We start from the raw sequence: 18,878 nt of genomic DNA, 5'->3' as shown, positions 1-18,878 counted from the left end.
AAGGGCTGTGGCTTTGGTTTATTCTCTGTAAAAAGAACATAATATGTACACTTATAACACTGGTATATACTGTATGTCCCTCAGTTAGCATAGTACCTGATATATGTACGAAATCAAAACTACAGCTTTTCTTTCTCTTACATATAAATGATTTTTAAAAACATTTTGGAATGGAAACTCACTATAATGTTTTAAAACTTTTATTTGTTTTAGATATTAATAATTAGACAATAAAAACCTTTCCTGTAGACCTACAATTCACTTATCACAGTTTAATTTTTTCTGTCCCAACAGCTAGTATCATGAGCAAATGTTATTTTGAGAACTGTAGACTAATAAGCAAAACATTGATATCTGACAAATTTGATTATAAAACAATTTGTAAACATTTAGGAAAAAATGAGACATGGTAAGACTACTAAAATGTGAATTAGAGAATGAAGCAAAGCTAACAAATTGAGTACTAATTTGTATTCAAAAGCCATAAACATGCTCCAAATGAGAAGGGGACCAAGAGATGAAGGGAAGGAGGAAGAAGTGGAGAAGAGAAGTCTGAAACTATTTCAGACATGTTATATACATGTACCAACTCCCCATGATGAATGGAAGATTAAATATTGCAAACATGTACTAGTAAAAATTAAAATTTAAATAAAAAACATAAAACATGTATATAAATGTAAACATACAGGCAGTAAAAGTGTTTAAAAGACTATTACATTGCTAACAACAATTATCTTAGGCAGGTAGGGGAGAGTATCCTAAAAGATTTTTTTCTTTTTTTAAACATTTAAATTCTTTTCAGTAATCAGATGATTACTTTTCAGTAATCAGATGATTAGAAAAAATACAGGTAATTTTCCTTTTAAAATTTGTAGGGGGCAGGGGTTGCATGAGGGTGCTAGTTAGCCAAAAAATGGTACCAATAGATCTGCATGTGAATAAGCAACCTGCTGGGGATTTAGCTCAGTAGTGTAAGCACCTGCCTGGCAAGCACAGAGAAAAAAAAAAAAAAAAAAAAAAAAAGAGAGAGAGAGAGAGAGAGAGAGAGAATAAGCAACCAAATGCAAACAGCCTGTAACTGAATACTTTCAAGAGTCATGTCAAGAGGTCCTGGGTCCTAGTCTATTATTTCTTTCCAGTAATTTTCATGGGAAAAAAATTTACAAACCATAGATCACTAAAAACTGGAGTTTAGCTAGGAGATTAGATTACTAAAATGATACTCGTCTGGATATAAAAAGTTAAAAAAAAACTACTGGCTAAATATAAAGTTTTAAGTTTACATTTAAAAACAGCTGCTCAATAACAACAAATAGCTGTTGAAAATACGGTGGAGAACATCCATGTGACACCAGGCTATTGATAAGTATCTGAGACTACTTAGGATCAATCACAAGGTCACTGTGAGCTGAACTTAATAAAGCTAATAAAACTAAAGCACATCTAATAACACACTATAATGAAGGCTAGTAGTTCTCAAACATTTTTTTAGGCTATATACATACTACCCCAAGGAGAATGGTGAGCTGACGAAGCACCAGTCCTTAACTGGTTAGGCACAAACCTATTAGCCAGTCAAAATATCAGCACTCTCTTGTCTGAATTCAGATGGTTACAGTGCTGTTGTGCAGGATACATCTTTTTATTTTTTTAGTTCTGAATATTTTAGTTCTACTATTTTTAGTTCTGAAGATGATTTATTTTTCATCTTTATTTTTTGTGGTGTTAGGATCAAATCCAGAGCCTCATGCATGCTGGGCAAAAACTGTACCAGTGAGCTACATCTCCAATCTATGGACATGACAGTTTAAGAAATGGACTATATACTGAGGTACATCAGAATCAGGCAAAGCGGGCTGGAGATTTAGCTCAGCGGCATAAGCACCTGCCTTGCAAGTGTGAGGTCGTGAGTTCAATCCCCACTACCAAAAAAAAGAATCAGGCAAAGTAGCAGTAAGAGGCCCCAGAACAGTATAATTAAAGGAATATTTGGTGAAAGGAAAAAAAGGAGTTCTAATATCTAGAACTCCGTTAAGGAATATCTTCCTTCACAATTCTTCAACTTTTGATCCCTTTTCTACTAAAGCACATGTCATATATTTGTGATTATTTCTTTACACAACTATTTTATTCACTAATTACAATCCATGGGAGGGCAAGAACTGGTTCTAATATTCAACCTCATACATAAGTGCGGTGTCTGGCATATAGGAGGTACTAAGTTGTTCTTTGAATTAACTATCAGTGTAACATAGTTATCAAAAGCTGAAGTGATTTGATTAGAATTCTGACCTTAGCCTTATTATGTGGTCTTCAGCAAATTCTCTAACTTCTCCTTAGCTTGTTTTCTTCATCTTTAGCATGACGATTATAATAGAATTACATTTCACAGGGCTGTTGTAAAGGGCCAAATGAGTTAAGCATTCAGAATGCTTAGAAAAATTATAGGAAATGGTTAATAAATGTTATAGACAATACACAGAACCCCATGCTTTCATTTTTTGCTCTTATCAACTTCTGATCCCTTTTCTACTAAAGCACATAATATGTGTAAGTATACACACACTACGGCAGTGTTTTAGAGGTCTTAACTGAATATGAATTATAATCCTGACTTTTCATTATCATCTTGATAATTTCTAATACTTTAACAGGGGAAGGAACAATATTTCTAATCCCCTTATACCAAGATTCTGATATTTAACAATCATTCACTTATCATTTAAAAATCATTTCAGCACATACTACATGCCAGGCACTGTAATACAAATTTTTAATCAGTTTAGAATGAGTTTATTCAAAAGAGTTGAAGAAAAATACACATAATAAACTAAGGTTTACACCCGCAAATATCTTTCATAAACTTCTTTAAATCCTCACAGGTAGCTGTATTTTGTGCTGTTTCAGAGTACTCTGAGGAAAGGGAATGTTAGCAATTGTTTTACCTGTCCTCATGACTTCCAGTACGAACATCCTTCATGGCAGCAAATCCGCAAGGCACTCTAGCATACTTATTTAAATTTTCAATAAGAGTTTTTCCTACTTCAAGGTAGTAAGGATCTCCTGTAGCCTATTAAAAAGGAGAATACATTATACACATATATTATATATTACCATGGCCATTAATTTATTAAATGTTTATTGAATAACTACAAGGTGTCAGGCACTGTTGGGCACTGTCATGCATGTCATATGGAACCTACCTATCTGCAAATAAGCCCTGGATCCACTTTACAGAATTTCTTAAACAAACAATTTAAAAGTTACTCAACTGTAAACTTTAGCATTTAGATTAGATTTCTAATGCCCAAAAGGTTTTCCTGATTGAAGAAAAGCAAGAGACATACTTTAGAAAGCAACTCTAGGATGACAATTTCTCTTCAAAACATGTTTACAAGAATATTTTTGATAGGCATAAAAATACATATGTCAAGTCTTGTATCTTTCAATAACTCTATGGGCCAGATGAATATAAACTGGAATATATTCAACCATGATAGTATTAAATTCTAGCTTCTGGTATAAAGGAGTAAGAGACCCAAGAGAGAGTGGGGATCAAAAAGCAAAAAGAGGTAAATTATCTTACTTTATATAAGAAGTAAGTACTTTCAGCAAATTCTGGTCTTAAAGGATGCTGAGCCCAGTGTACCCTGAAATCTGTAGTAAATGCCTAGAAAAAAAAGTCATACCAATAAACATAAACAAATAAACATAAAATATAAACAATATAAACATAAACAAATAACAAAATATAAACAAATTCTTCTGTAATATATAGTAATATGTATTAAATTATACAGGGTAAAATTAAAAGATCAATCATGATATATTTTCATCTATAAAACATCTATTTTCATTGCTGAAATCACAAACACTTTTTGCAAGGCTATTACTTTTACCAATTCGGTGCATTACTTTAAATATTTGGGCTATTGGAAAAATCAGGAAAAGTCAGTAATGAAGTAATGAAAATCGGTAATGTTATTACCTAGATCCTGACAGTCTACATAACTGTATTTTTTCTCTTTATATAATCTACTACTTTTAGCTAATTTTAAGTAATATATGTATATAATCTTAATTTAGACATTTCCTTCTGTAACAACTTCAAGTCCTTTGTCAAATGAGACAAGGTATTTACTTAAAAATAAATTAGTCTATTTGAAATTTATTCAAGAACAGAGTCAACTAGTTTAAAAGAGAAAAGAAAGCAACATGTTTTTATGGCAACCAGATTAAAAACTTTAATGAAAGATGTGTTTAGTTGAAACCGCATTTTATTCTGCATGGATATGAACTTTCTCAATGTAATGTCTACTCAGCTGAAAACTAATAAAACTACACTTTCTGAAACAAACACTTTAGGAAGCATTCTACATTGGTGGGAAGCTTAGGTATCTCACAGAGGTTAATCAATAATCAAGGCTACAACAAGGCTATACACACATTTGGAAATTTGTAATGGTACATTTCTAGAAAGCCAGAAAGCATACCATTAAAATCTTGCCATAACACTCTAGGAAAAAATATTTATTACCAACATAAGGTTTTTTTCTTTAAAAAATGAAGAGCAATTCTCAGTCAGCATTCTTCAAATTTCCAGGAAGCAGGTGTGATCAAAGTACATTCAATGCATGCAGTTTTCAAAAAAAAAAAGACTTCAGAAAATAAAAGGTAACACGGGTTCCCTAGTTGGTGGGTAAACATAGAAGGGTAAGTGCTCTAAAAATCAGGAAGATTAGGGTTGGGGCTTTAACTCAATAGTAGAGAGTCTGCCTAGCACGGTGAGGGCTTGGGTTTAAACTCCAGTATAACAGAAATAAAAGGGTGGAGAAGAGGGTGGGAGATTGCAATGTTATCATTAGAAAGGCTTGAAAGACATTAAGATGGAAGACTGTTTTAAAATAAATATACATTATCCTAAAATATACTTTTCTTAATACATGAAGAAAAACAAAAACATAAACAATTCTGCATAAACCAAAAATAATTAAATAACCATAAAAATAAACAACAAACATGATGTTTTCTCTCTTTAAATTAGCAATTTATACTACAAATATTTAAGTAATGAGAATGTAAAAGATTAATTGCTTACCTCTGGTAGAAAATTGTGTTTTTTAATCACCTGATATAACATTTCATGAGTTTCAATAGCAGGTCTAATATCCCCCTTTAAAACCTGAAGTCAACAACAAAACACAATGATTAGTAAAATATGAGTTAATGCTATCTATAACATTACATACATAGAAATTTGCATTTTTTGTAATGTGACATAAATGTACTTAATTAAAATAATTTTATTCTACAATTTAGAAAAAAGAGTTCTTTATACCTGTAAACCTGGAAAAAAGGCAAGCAAAGCATCCATCCAAGTCCGAGCATTCAGCATTGGTTTGTGGATATGCACATCAAGCAGAAGAGGTGGCTGGCTAATGTACCTCATTATGGCATCATAGTGCTAAAAGATCACAACAATGTGTTCACGAAAGTAGATGAAGGAAGATGTACTACTCTAAACACATTGAATAGGACAGTGAAAAAATTGAGCTTGAATTTAATACATTTACAAATAAATTAATACTTTTCAATTAACTAAGTATTTAAATTGTTTTAGATGGAAATCTTTCTAAAGTGTATATATTTGCATATATCCTTGAATTAGATGCAGAATATTAAAGACTATATTTAATATAGAATGTTCTGAGGGCGGGGGCTGGGGATTTAGCTCAGCGGCATAAGCGCCTGCCTTGCAAGCAGGCAGTCCTGAGTTCAATTCCCGGTGCCAATAAAAAGGAAAAAGACCAAAAAAAAAAAAAAAAAAGATATAAAAGAATGTTCTGAGGGAAACAGATCTAAACATCCCTGTCTCCTATGAGGCTGGACCATGGTCAGTAGAGCTTTATATCCCAATCACATTCTTAGGCCTCAGGTAACAGAATTCTACAGTAAAGAATTAGTTTCCTCCTGGGTTGAGGAAATTAATTCTCTTTTCAAAACATAATATTTTGGTGCTCACCACTACTGAAACTAATGCATCTAATCACTATTATCACTTTTACGGCCTGCTGTTTCTGCCTTTTATGGTCTTGGAAACTTTATCTCTTTCTTTTTTCATCTTCTAGATACTTTTCAGCTTTTATCATAGGAAGAGTTATATATCCAACCCAATAATTTATCTCAAGAAAATCATATTATAATCAAGTAACTATGTGACAGTATTTAATTGATATATTAGAATTTTTAATAGGTTTTGTTTTGCTATAAACTTTAAACATTATTAACAGTAATCATTATTACCATGTTATTTTAATCATTATTACTGCCACATAATGAGGTACTGTCTAGTCATTTCATATATGAAGCCCATTTAATTCTCCCAATGACCCAATAAATACTACTAGGGCTCTCATTTTATAGATGAGAAATACAGGCCAATAAGGTAGTTACTTCCTAACTGTAACCTGTTTCAAAAACTATCCTTCTTGTATTTTTCAAAAACTCAATATTTTATCCCTACTGGCAGATCCAAAATTTCTGATAAAAGACGAAATCCAAACAAATTTTTAGAATTGTATGTAGCCCCCTCCCTATCAAACATCATCAGTGAATACAGACAAAAAGCTATAGCACACATTTAAAAATCAATTATTTTAAGACTGTCACTCAGATAACTCAGTCTGTATCAGAATCTGAACTTAAATGAAATTGGCTATAAAATTAACACAAGATTTTATAAACTTACTGTATTAAATCTCTCCAGAAAACTATCATCTCCAAGCAAGACATAAGCTTTTAACAGATATTCATAGTATGAATCAATTCCTGCTCCAACTCCACTATCTGTAGAAAATATGAATAGATACGAACATTTATTAAACAAGTCTTAAAAATCTTAATAGAATACAAATAAGGGTACCAGAACACCAAGAATGTAAAACTAGTCTAAGCACGAACTAAAAATTACACGCACTGACAGAAACATTAACTTCACAATATGAATAATAGTTCCCTTGCTGATAATTGCTTTTTCTTTTTTTAAATTTACTTTGCAAAATTGGCCACAAAGGTCTTATTTAAAAGCAGGATAGTGCCGGGTGTGGTGGCTCATGCCTGTAATCCCAGCACTCGGGAGGCTGAGGTGGAAGGATCATTGTGAGTTCAAGACCAGCCTGGGCTACAAAGTGAGCTCAAGGCCAGCCTGAACTGCATAGCGAGACCCTGTCTCAAAAAAAAAAAGACAAAAAAAAAAAAAAAAAAAAAAAAAAAAAAAAAAAAGCAGGATATATTACAGAGTGAAGATAGGTAGAAAATAAAAATAGATGTGATAGTGATTTAGGTAAGAAAAACTGCAAAAAGTTAAATAAAAGTCAAAAAGATAAACTTGTCTAAACAATAAAGATGAATTTTTAGCAATTAAAAACAAAGATTTTAAATGGAAAAGTCCCACAGAATACCAAAGAAGAGACAGGAAAATCTCTGCCTAAATTTAAGAGGTGGAACAAATAGGGTGCTGAGCTACATCTCCGACCCTCCCTATTTTATTTTGATACAGGATCTTGCAAAATTGCCCAGGCTGGCCTTGAATTTGCAATCCTCTTGCCTCAGCTTCCTACATTGTTGGGATGACAGGCATGTGCAACCATGCCCTCCGAAAAATTTCTCTTTAATAGTCATAATTTTATAAAGGAAAGAGAGAATGCATACAAGGATATAAAAATAAGAATGATATCACATTACTTCATGAGATGTAAAAAATACAATAAAGTTATACCTTTTTAAAAACTGAAGGAAAATAAGTCACAAATTACATACAACCAAATTATCACTCAAATATGAAAAAAAAACTGTTAAGCATATAAGGCTATATCAACTATCAGAAACTATTGAAAACAGTCTGAAATGAAATACAATTATTCCTCAGTATCTGTGGAAGAATGATTTCAGGACCATGAAATCCAAGGACACTCAAACCACCTATATAAAATGGCATGGAATTTGCGTATCATCTATTTACATTCTCTCATATATTTTAAAATCATCTCTAGATTACTTAGAATACCTAATACAATGTAAATGCTACACAAATGGTGGTTGTACTATGTTGTCCAGGGAATAAAGAGAAGAAAAAAGAAGTTTATATATGTTCAGTACAATTTTTTTCTAAATATTTTCAATCTGCAATTGGTTAAATCTGTAAAAACAGAAACACAGATAGGAAATGAACCTAGAAAATGTTATAAATAGTACACAAAATACAAGTAACTAAATACCTTTAGAAAGTCAGTTACCTTTAAATAGATGGGGGTGGGGAAAACACCAAGAACAAAAGAAAAAGAGAAAACATAATAAGAACTAAATACTGACATCAGAGTAAAAGAACACAGACTCAGGAAACAGGAGACAAAGAGGAAAGCATATTAAAGTTCATGCTTTTAGGAGGTAAATATAAGTATCAACAAAAAATAAAAAGAAACAAAAAGTGGGATCTAATGAAGATTCAAATAGTATAAGAAATCCAAATATATTCAAAATATTGATAGATGTATAGGCTGAACTCAGCAATTAAAAGGCAAAGACTGACAAAGATGTATAAATGTGTTAAGTTTTACAAAAGATACACTTAAGCCACCTGCAAAGAATGAAAGTAAAGGATGCAAGAAAATATAGAAGGTAAGTACTATGTAAGTTAAAGCTGATATAGCTAAATTATTAGAAAGAGAGACAGTCACTCCAAAAATAAAAAAGTGTTAACTAAAAAGACACAGAATTTTAAAATGAATACACTGCAGCTGGAGTCATAGCTTTAAAAGTGCTTCATGCATATGTACATGTGTGTTTTTAAAATAACATAAAAGCACCCAACAAAATGGCCCCAAGCACTAAACATAATACATAAAGCAAGAAAAGAAATATAAAAGGATCAGTGTTAAAAATTTTGTCTGTCTTTCTTATTCTTGATAGGTCAAGTAAACAGAGAAGTAGTATGATCTAGATAAAATTACCAAAATGACACACAGAATTCTGCATCCAACGACTAGAAAAAAAAAACTTTTTTTAACCACATATGGAACATTTACAAAACACTGATGATGGGCTAGGTCAAAAGGAATATTGAAATTTGAAGGATAAGTTTAATATAGGCAATTAAGTATCATATATATAATATACAGATTTTTAAATTATAAATAATATTTAAAATTTTAATGTCCTTCCATATTTGTAAACACTCAAAGAAAGAAGAAATTTGTGCAAAGTTTTATTTTACATTACAAACACAAATTCACGCTAGATAGTTTAAGAACTTCAATATCAGTAATAAAACTTTGAAACTGTTAATATCATAGTGAATACCTAATTTTATACCTCTGGTTAAAGAAAGACTTTTAAGCAAGGCACACAGTATTGATCATAAAAGACTAATAAATGTTATTATGTTAAAAATTAAGTACTAAAAAGAATTTAAAGTGAAAATACAAACAGTAAATTAGAAGATCTGCAATACAACAAAGAATATTGGAATATGTAGTTTTTATAAAAATTGTTTTAAAAAACCATAAGTTAATCCAAAGCAAATAGGAAAACAACATAAAAATAAAAATATATATATAGCAAATAAATTTGAAGATGCGTTGCACGTCATTAGTGATCAAGTAAACACAAATCAAACAATAAGATATCTCTTACACACCTATAAGGCTGGCAAAATTTTAAGTCTAAAACTATAGCATTAGAGAGAATGTCAATCTACAGAACCTCTTCTATATTGTTGGTGAAAGTATAAAGAGGTGAAATAATCTTGGAAAACAATTTGACATTATCTTCCAAAGCTGAACATTAACTTATGCTATGCCCTAAAAACTTTTCAAAAATACATAGATGAGAGAAATTTTTATACAAGAGAAGCAACTACAAAAATATTCACAACAGTACTCTTCACAATAGTAAAATTCTGCAAACACTTTGCAAATAAATCATGGTTTATTAGACTACTAAAATACAGCAGAACAGCCAAAAATAATCACAACTTCATGCAATAATAAGCTTGAGTCTTAGCAATGTATTGAGCAAAGACTCAAAATGATACATATGTCATATATGTATTCCTCAGAATAAAGTTATTTCTTTAATAAAATTTAAAACAAAACAATATACTCTTTAGAAATACCTATAAACGCAGAAAAATTCATTAAAGGGAAAGAAAAAGAAAGATCAACCTAACAATCAGTTATGTTTTAGTTGGGAAGAGGCAGAGTTTTGGATTACAAAGGTGAAGGGAATCAAGAACCCATGTAGTAGTAGTATGCTGCCAAATAAGTGGCAATGAAAGGCTCATCACTGGGTGATTTTGTGACTAAAGTTGACTGAAGAAAATAGGTCAGTCATAGAGTATGATTAATTAAAACTAATTGTGGCTAATTTACATCTGAGGTCCATACCAAGTTTTGAAGCCAATATTTAGAGCTCTTTCAGGAACCACTTACGTAAAACTTCCAAAAAATTTTATAAGGCTGGTTATGGTATCGCACACCTGTAATCCCAGCACTCAGGAGGCTGAGACAAGATCACCATGAGATTGAGGCCAGCCTGGGCTACCCAATGAGTTTAAGGCCAGCCTGGACTATATAGTGAGACCCTGTTTCTTTCTTTCTTTATTTTTTAAATATTTTTGAGACCTTTTTTCTAAACACAACAAAAAATCTGTAATATTAAAGAGATAATAACGTTAATGTTTAATAGTTATATAATTTTAAATTACACATAATTTTTTATTGTACATAAATAAGGTAAGCATTCTGAAAAATAGAGAAATGTGTACGAAAAATAGTCTTATTAGGAATATTTTAGATATTTTCATTCCTTAATGCTTGTTTTATAAAAGCATTTTATAAATATAAAATCATCTTATTTATATAATGCCATGTCTTATTTTCATATGATATTGTTGTATGTTTGTTTCCAAATCATTAAATTACTTAATATTCCAACACTAATGCAAAATAATTTCCTTAGATATTAGTTTACTGATGGTCACTAAGATTATTTCCCAGCCTTCCAATATTGCAATTATGTGATGAACATCTTTGGGTACAAAAATGGTTTTTATTATTTTTTAGGATAGATTCCCAGAAGTAAAATTATTAATCAAAGAGTCTAACATCACCATGAGAACTTACTTTACAGTAAGTATAAAATATACCAGCCAGTGTCCTGTGTTTTATATTAACTCAGATAATCCTCGTAATAATTCTATGAAGTACTATTAATATTCACATTTTATAGATAAGGATAGAAAGGCAACAGAAATTAAATGAACTTTGCCAAGCTCACATGATTTAAATTCTAACAATATGGCTCCAGAATCTATGCTCTGTTCTATTAATAAAATAATCTATTTCTGGAAAGGAAGAGATAAAAATTGGCAATATCATTAAATATATTCACTAAAATACATCTTAATGTGTAATATCTGAGATACCCTGATTCTCTAATTGCAAAGAAGTTAATTCTAGTGTTTCACCTATACCCTTTACCAATAATGCTTATAACCTTAAGGTCTCAAATAGTATACTCTTCCAAAGATTGTTTTAACAAATGAAAATCCTTTATTTCTCAACTATTTTGATGACATGAAAGCTTGATTTAAAAGCCCAACTTACATACCTTTCCGTACCCAATCTCCAGTATGAATATTGATAGTCACACCCACTAAATTACTACTTCGCTGTCTTTTTTCCCATAGAAAATCAAGAGCTTTTCTTGCATATTCCTATAATTAAAAAGAAAAAGCATAAAGAAATGGCACATCTTTGAAAGAAATAAAAAGGAAAGAAAATGAAGGTCTACAGAATGTTTTAAGAATTAAGTAAAATTCCTAAAATAATTATTTGTAATATAAGTTTCCTTAAAGTTGTATCTTGGTTCTTTTTGACCAGTGAACTGTTTTTTATGTGGCAGTGATCTCACTTTGCGATCATCCATGTTCATCTATTCCTGAGATTCAAGTGCATATTCATATATATGTATGATTAAATTATATTAGTCACTGGCCATAATTAGATTCATTTGTCAAAGTAATTTCTATAATTTAAATGCAAAGTGAAACTCTCCTTAAATATACTTATTTAGAAAACTAAAAGATTTAGTTTTTCAACTTTCTATTTCGAAGTTGGTATACTATCTTTGATACAGTTTAGATTCTACTTTTTGATGATATGCAGCTTTGTTAGTGAAAAGATAGTAAGCCAACTAGGCTAATGAATATTTAGTAATAACGAACTTAAAATTTTATAGTAATTTTTCTTGATTTATTTTTATCCATTAGACACTAAAGTGATTTCTAATCAAATTCTTAATTTTAGATAAAAACGTTACAAAGTATAAAAGCAAAGGGCATGCATGTATAGCTAAGTTTCTAAATTAAATTCAGAGGATGAACTTATTTAGCATTGTAGAAGTACTACTATAAAATTAAAAAATCACGAAACTAATTTGCTACTTTGTAGATTTAAAGAGTATAAAATAGTTTTAATTCTTCACTCAATTATGCTGATTTTTTTTAAGCAAAGCATATTTCAACTTTAACTACATCCAGAAATTTGGTACAGATTATACTTCCCTATTCTTATTTTACTGTTAAAAACCATGCCCAGTAAAATTAAAGATCTAACCAAAATGTAAATCTGAATTATAAGACAAGTAGTACAAAAGATCAAATCTCTTCATATATTAGACCAAGTATCAGCAAACTTTTTTATAAAAGTCAGATAGTAAATTAAGGATCGCAGTCATATTATCATTGGTCACAACTTCTCAACTTGTCACTATAACACAAAATAACCTTTCAGAAAAATAAGTAACTCCCATAAGCCATGTTCCAGTGAAACTTTTTTCTTTTTGAACAAAAATAGGCAGTGGCTGGATTTGGCCCACGGACTTAGTTTCTCAACCTTCTATTAAATCAATGTTCTGTCAATTGCATCAGTTTGCTTCTCTAAAAATAAATTACTGCAAATCAAAGTTTAAAAAATTATGATTTTCGGGGCTGGGGATTTAGCTCAGTGGCATAAGCGCCTGCCTTGCAAGTGCACAGTCGTGAGTTCAATCCCTGGTACTGATAAAAATAAAAAATAAAAAATAAATTATGATTTTCAATGACTTATTCATAATCACAAAATAGCTAATGGAAAGACCTTGAGTTTTGAATTTAGAAAGGCGGATTATTTTTTTTCTTTTAGTATTAGTATAAAACCCTGGGCTACACTATGCTATCAATTGTTCTACTATAGGGCTATATTCCCAACCACCCCTCCATCCATTTTGTTTGTTTGTTTTGTTTTTTGAAAGAAGGTCACACATTATACTTCACACTGGCCTTCAACTCACTATGCAGCCCAGATTATCCTTGAACTTGCAACAGTTCTTCTGCCTCAGCCTCCAAAGTCCTGGGATTACAGGCATGTGCCATCACACCCAGACCAAACCCTGTTTTGAGACAGGGCCTTGCTAAGATGCCCACACTGGCCATAAACTTGTGAGCCTCCTGCCTCAGTCTCCCAAGTAGCTGAGATCACAGGTGTGTGCCACCTCACTTATCCTCCTGAAGTCTGATTTTCTTCACCTGTAAATGCAACATTATCTTACAAAATTTAGAGCTCACACTTAAAAGCATGCAAAATAGCTATACTTTTTAGTGAAAGGTCACATTTATCACCTAGGTATAGAATAAAATTTTAGTTTAAAAGATAAACCAATCAAATACAAATCTGTCTCCCAAACATCTGAACATACATATTAAAAAACACAAAGACCATTCTATTTTTATTTATATTCAGATCCAATGTCTGAAAAGCTGGAATATATTCTCTATTTCTCTGCTATGTGGATCATTTGTTATAATTTTTAAATTTGCCCAAGTCATATATTTGAAAGAGGCTATTTATATAATTACTACAGTTCAATAACATAGATTTTTTTCCTAAATGTGAGTAATAGCTAGACCATAAAAACTATGTGGGGGATATTAAGGCTTTGGGAAAATGAATGATATTTCAACTGGAGTAAACAAATTTATAAATTAGACTTTTAATCAGGATTTAAATGCAAAAATTTCACTGTTTTAGATTAGTGAATATGCTAGAAGTACAATCAACCATTTGGAAATCTACTAAATAAAAAGAGATAGCATTTCATATTAGAAATTGATGATATAAAGGAGCTACCAAATTTATATGATATACATAAACAATCTTCAAAAAACGAAATTAAAATTTTACTTCATAGTTTGTGCACATTGTCAAGTTATATTAACATGCCTGGCTCACAATGACTTTTATGTTTCTGACAATCAAAAACTATATAATGGAATTTAGATAAGAAGTTTATCTAAACAGTAATCCTCTGATAACCCTAACCAATAGAAAACAAATAAAAAGTTAGAAATGCCCAATACCCAGATCAAAGACCATGAAAAGCACACCTCAAATATTGTAGCTCCAGTGAAGCGACTTAAAGCAGCAAACTCAAGGATCAAGGTACCTGCACAAGCTGTACAGGTATCTGTTTCAGTTCCTGTCCGAGCTTCTGGTTTTCTGATGCCAAATTTTAAATTGATCTAAATACAACCAAAATATAAGCATTAACAACTATCAATATACAATTTGGATAAAACTGCTTATTGAGAATTTTTATTAAGTCATGAAAATAACTCATGAAATTATTGAAGTTCAAGCCGATGATTTTGTGACTTTCCAATTAACATCTACAGAAATATATTGTAAGCACATAAAATTAATGGGGTAAATAAGTTTTTATTTAGTTTGTTCCTCAATGACATCAAAACACAAAATCATCATAACAATTACATAGAAAAACACCTTCCATAATAATTTTTAACAATTTTTTTCTCTAGACAGTTTGAACTAGTTACTTCAACAACAGAAGAACAGACCAGCTTTAAAAGAAATACTGTTTGAGAATTTTTCACAGAGAAAAAACTTGATTGTAATGGTATACATTTGAAGAGATTGATTTTTTTGTTAAAGATTTTAGAAGCTAAAATACAGACTATACTGTCTCTCTTGGCAAGCTAGCAAAACAAGGATTCTTTTTTTCCCAAGGGATACTTATTTTGTAACTTGAAGATAACCAAAGAATACTACAAACATTAATCTAGGTTAATTGGAACCAACATCATCAGAAATTAACACTAGATTAACACTAGAATCTTTTCAGCACTAAATAAATCCCAAAAAGATATATATGTTAAGGATTTAGAATAAAAACCAAAAAAAGCCACACACAAATGTAAAAGAGTGTGCATATGTTCTCAGTTGTTAAGACTCTTACAAAAAGCTCAAATAGATTGATACTTTGGTTCATATATAAAAACTCATTACTCAGTATGTTTCTCACCTTAATAGTGTCCAATCAACATACTCTAGGCATTTCTAAAACAAATATCCACTCAAGAACAAAACAAAACAAGAGTAAAATGTAGGTAAGACATGGGGAGTTGACCACTGTATATTGTCTTCAGTACTGCCATTTACCTCTCTTCCCAGAATGTCACTTAAGGTATTCCCACATGTTTTTAGCCTGGAAATACCATTTCACCTCCACCGAAATTCATCTTTGTTTGTATGTCAGGAAGATTAACTAGTTTTAGGTAGTCCTTGATGAATAGGAATGGAAAGAATGCCCTACTACCATAAGCTGTCTATATCCCCATCCACAGATCTAAAACTGAAAGCTTTTATTATGCATAATAAGCTCAAAGTGAATCAATTCTCAACCATCAAATAAAAATTTAGTATTACAGTAAAATATAAAAACTTTATACATATTTGTAGTAAGAATCGCAAGTGAGAAATACTGCCTAGTTCTATTAACTACTGCAACCAACTGATCAATATTTATTACTTACCTACTATATATTTCGTATTATGGTAAGACATAAAGAAATATGTCCTTGCCATAAAGGACCTTAAAATGCAGACAAGTAAATAAGAGAGATATGTATACAGAGGAGATAGCTAAGAATTAAATGTCAAACAAAAAGATGGATCAAAAAATACAAAATTTCGCGTTGGCTTCTTGTTCTCTTCCCTTCAAGTCGTGAATGGTACTGACTCACAGAAAAAGGCTGGTGTCTGGTTTTCCCTTCAGCGGCCCGCACATGGTGCCAACTCACATGGAGGGCTTGGCTTCTTGCTGGCCTCTGCAGGGGAAGGGAACAAGAAGCCAACAAGAAGCCATACTCTCCCTGTGAGTTGGCGCCGTGAGTGGACTGCTGCAGGGAGAACTAGACAGCAGCCCCTTTCAGCAAGCGGGCTGGGAAACAAGAGTCAACATCCCTTCTCTCTCCCTGTACGCGGCCAGCTGATCTGGAGAAACACAGACTGCAATCATGGCTACTGAGGTAAAATACAGTTTAATGCTTGTAGTGTTTAGTGTTTCACTGACTTTGCAGGCCTAAAGCTGGTAGTCTGGTCACCTGTCTGGAGGATAGTAATACATAGCACCTATGGGGCATCTCCTTCTGAAGGTGGTAGCCACTGTTAAATTTCTATTATCTTTTGTTTTGAAATCTTGTATCATTGTCATTGTTTTTTGGGGGTTGGTTTTATTTGTTTTGTTTGATTTTATTATATCTGAAGGCATGGGCAGCTACTTCAAAGGTAACAAGATATATTATGGTAGCCATTTTGTATTTCCCATTATCTTATTTTGAAGTCCTTTAATGCATTCATTGTTTTGTTTCTATTAGTTCTACTTTATTTTGTTTTGTTTGATTTTTACTATGTCTGAAGTTATGGGCAGCTATTTTGAAGACAAGAGGCATTATGGTAACCATTGTTGATTTCCTATTATCTTGTTTTGAAGTTCTGTATCACTTACACTGCTTTGTTTGGATTGGCTTTATCCTGTTTTATTTTGCTTGGTTTTATTCTCTTTAAAATAAAGATTACAAAAAAAAAACAAAATTTAGAAGAAATATTACTAGATTGGGAGTAGTAGTAAACTAAGCATGGTAAAATTCAGGGAACAGTCATGAGAAGGCAGTATCAAAATAAAAAAATAAACATTTATATTCCATTTTTAGTGTCTTTTCCCATAAGAAAAAATACTTTAAATCAAAGTTTTAGTATATTAAAAACTTTTCACATGTTAAAATTTTTTGTATATTATTTACATATTGAATTACAGCCCTTACAATCAAGATGATTGCTACAAAATTACATAAAAGGTTATTTCTTAAAACAACTATCCACATCAGATCATTTAAATTTTCCACTCCTTTAAATGCAAATTCAAAGATCATTTGGCTTCTTCTTTTCTTATGTGTATCCTTTTACTTCTTTCTCTTGCCGAACTGCTCTAAAATTTTAAGCACAGTAATTTATTGAATAGGAGTGGTGAAACTGAATACCCTTATCTCATTCCTGATTTTAGAGAAAATATTTTTGTTTTTTCCCATTCAGTATGATTTTGGCTACTGATTTATCATATATAGTCTTTATTATGTTAAGGTATAATGCTTCTGTACCTAGTTACTTTAGGGCTCTTATCATATGTGGATGTTGAATTTTGTCAAAGGCTTTCTCCATCAATTAAAATGATCATATGATTTTTACATTTATTCTATTTATGTGGTACATTATGTTTACTGATTTGTAAATGCTGAACCATACTGGAATGAAACCAACTTGATCATGGTGTATGATCTTCTTAATGTATTGAATTCAGTTTGCAAGCATTTTGCATGGATTTTTGCATCTATGTCCATCAAGGATATTGGTCTATAATATTCTTTTTTTGCTGTGCCCTTTTCTGGTTCTGGATTAAAGGTGATTCTGGACTCAGAGTGAATTTGGAAAGCATTCCTTTCCTTTTTTATTCATGGAACAGTTTGAAAAGCATTAGTGTCAAAGTCTGGTAAAGTTCAGTAGTAAACTCATCTTGTCCTGTTATTTGTTAGGAGTCTTTTTATTACTGATTCAATCTCACAGCTTATTGCTCTGATGAGGATTTTTATATTTTGTTGGTTTATAGGTGTCTAGAAATTTACCCATTTCTTCTTGATTCTTCAATTTACTGCACTATCAGTCTTTAAATAGTTACTAATGATCCTCTTGATTTCAGTGGTGTCTGTTATACTACTTCCTTTTTCATCTCTAATTTTATTGATTTGGTTATCTCTCTTTTTTCTTTTGGTTAGTTTGGTTAAGGGTTTATCAATCTTGCTTATTTTTTCAAAGAATCAATTGTTTCATCGATCTTTTCTATTGCTCTTATAGTATCTTATTATTTCTTTCCTTCTATTGGGTTTGTTTAGTTTTTCTAAGACCCAGAGATGAATCGTTAGGTTATTTACTTATCTCTCTGTTGTTTTTAATAGCACTCACAGCTATAAACTTATGTCTTAAAACTATCTCCCCTATATCCTAAAGATTCTGGTATATTAAATTTCCATTTTCATTTGATTTCCCCTTTGATTTATTGAACAACTGACTGACTGTTTAAAAGCAAACTGTTCAATTTCTATGTGTTTACATAGTTTCTCTTATTATTGATTTCTAGGTTTATTCCATTATAGTCTGGTAAAATACAAGAAATTATTTCAATTTTTTAATTGAATTTGACTTGCTCTAACAGTTTAAAATATCTATTTTGAAAAAGTTTCATGAGTTGCTGAGAATAATTCATACTATACAGTTGTTGAATGGAATGTTCTATAGATCTCTGTGAAGTTTACTTGATCTTTGGTGTTAATTCTATTAATGCATTGCTGGATATTTTGTTTGGATGATGCCCTCTCTGTTGGTGGAACACTGAAGTCACCCACTTGTTATTGTACTGAGGCCTGCTGA

The 18,878-nt window shown here is 31.2% G+C and overlaps 1 protein-coding gene across 5 annotated transcripts in view; it reads right to left on the bottom strand.

The window, feature by feature from the left end:
* Edem3 (ER degradation enhancing alpha-mannosidase like protein 3) overlaps window positions 1–18,878 on the bottom strand; it is a 76,477-nt gene that overhangs the window by 28,778 nt on the left and 28,821 nt on the right. For all 5 annotated transcript variants that reach the window (XM_063240295.1, XM_063240296.1, XM_063240297.1 and 2 more), the window contains 7 exons: window positions 14,486–14,620; window positions 11,671–11,776; window positions 6,752–6,849; window positions 5,342–5,467; window positions 5,102–5,185; window positions 3,590–3,673; window positions 2,949–3,073 (listed from right to left, as the gene is read on the bottom strand). In XM_063240295.1, the coding sequence (XP_063096365.1) occupies window positions 2,949–3,073; window positions 3,590–3,673; window positions 5,102–5,185; window positions 5,342–5,467; window positions 6,752–6,849; window positions 11,671–11,776; window positions 14,486–14,620 (758 nt within the window). The remainder of the gene's footprint in view (window positions 1–2,948; window positions 3,074–3,589; window positions 3,674–5,101; window positions 5,186–5,341; window positions 5,468–6,751; window positions 6,850–11,670; window positions 11,777–14,485; window positions 14,621–18,878) is intronic.

Source organism: Cavia porcellus, unplaced genomic scaffold (genome assembly GCF_034190915.1).
Source record: "Cavia porcellus strain 051 isolate PalLab524CR breed Dunkin Hartley unplaced genomic scaffold, mCavPor4.1 scaffold_29, whole genome shotgun sequence".
Classification (NCBI taxonomy): Eukaryota; Metazoa; Chordata; class Mammalia; order Rodentia; family Caviidae; genus Cavia; species Cavia porcellus.
The sequence above is the reverse complement of the archived record's forward strand: the minus strand, read 5'-3'. Positions and strand labels throughout refer to the sequence as shown.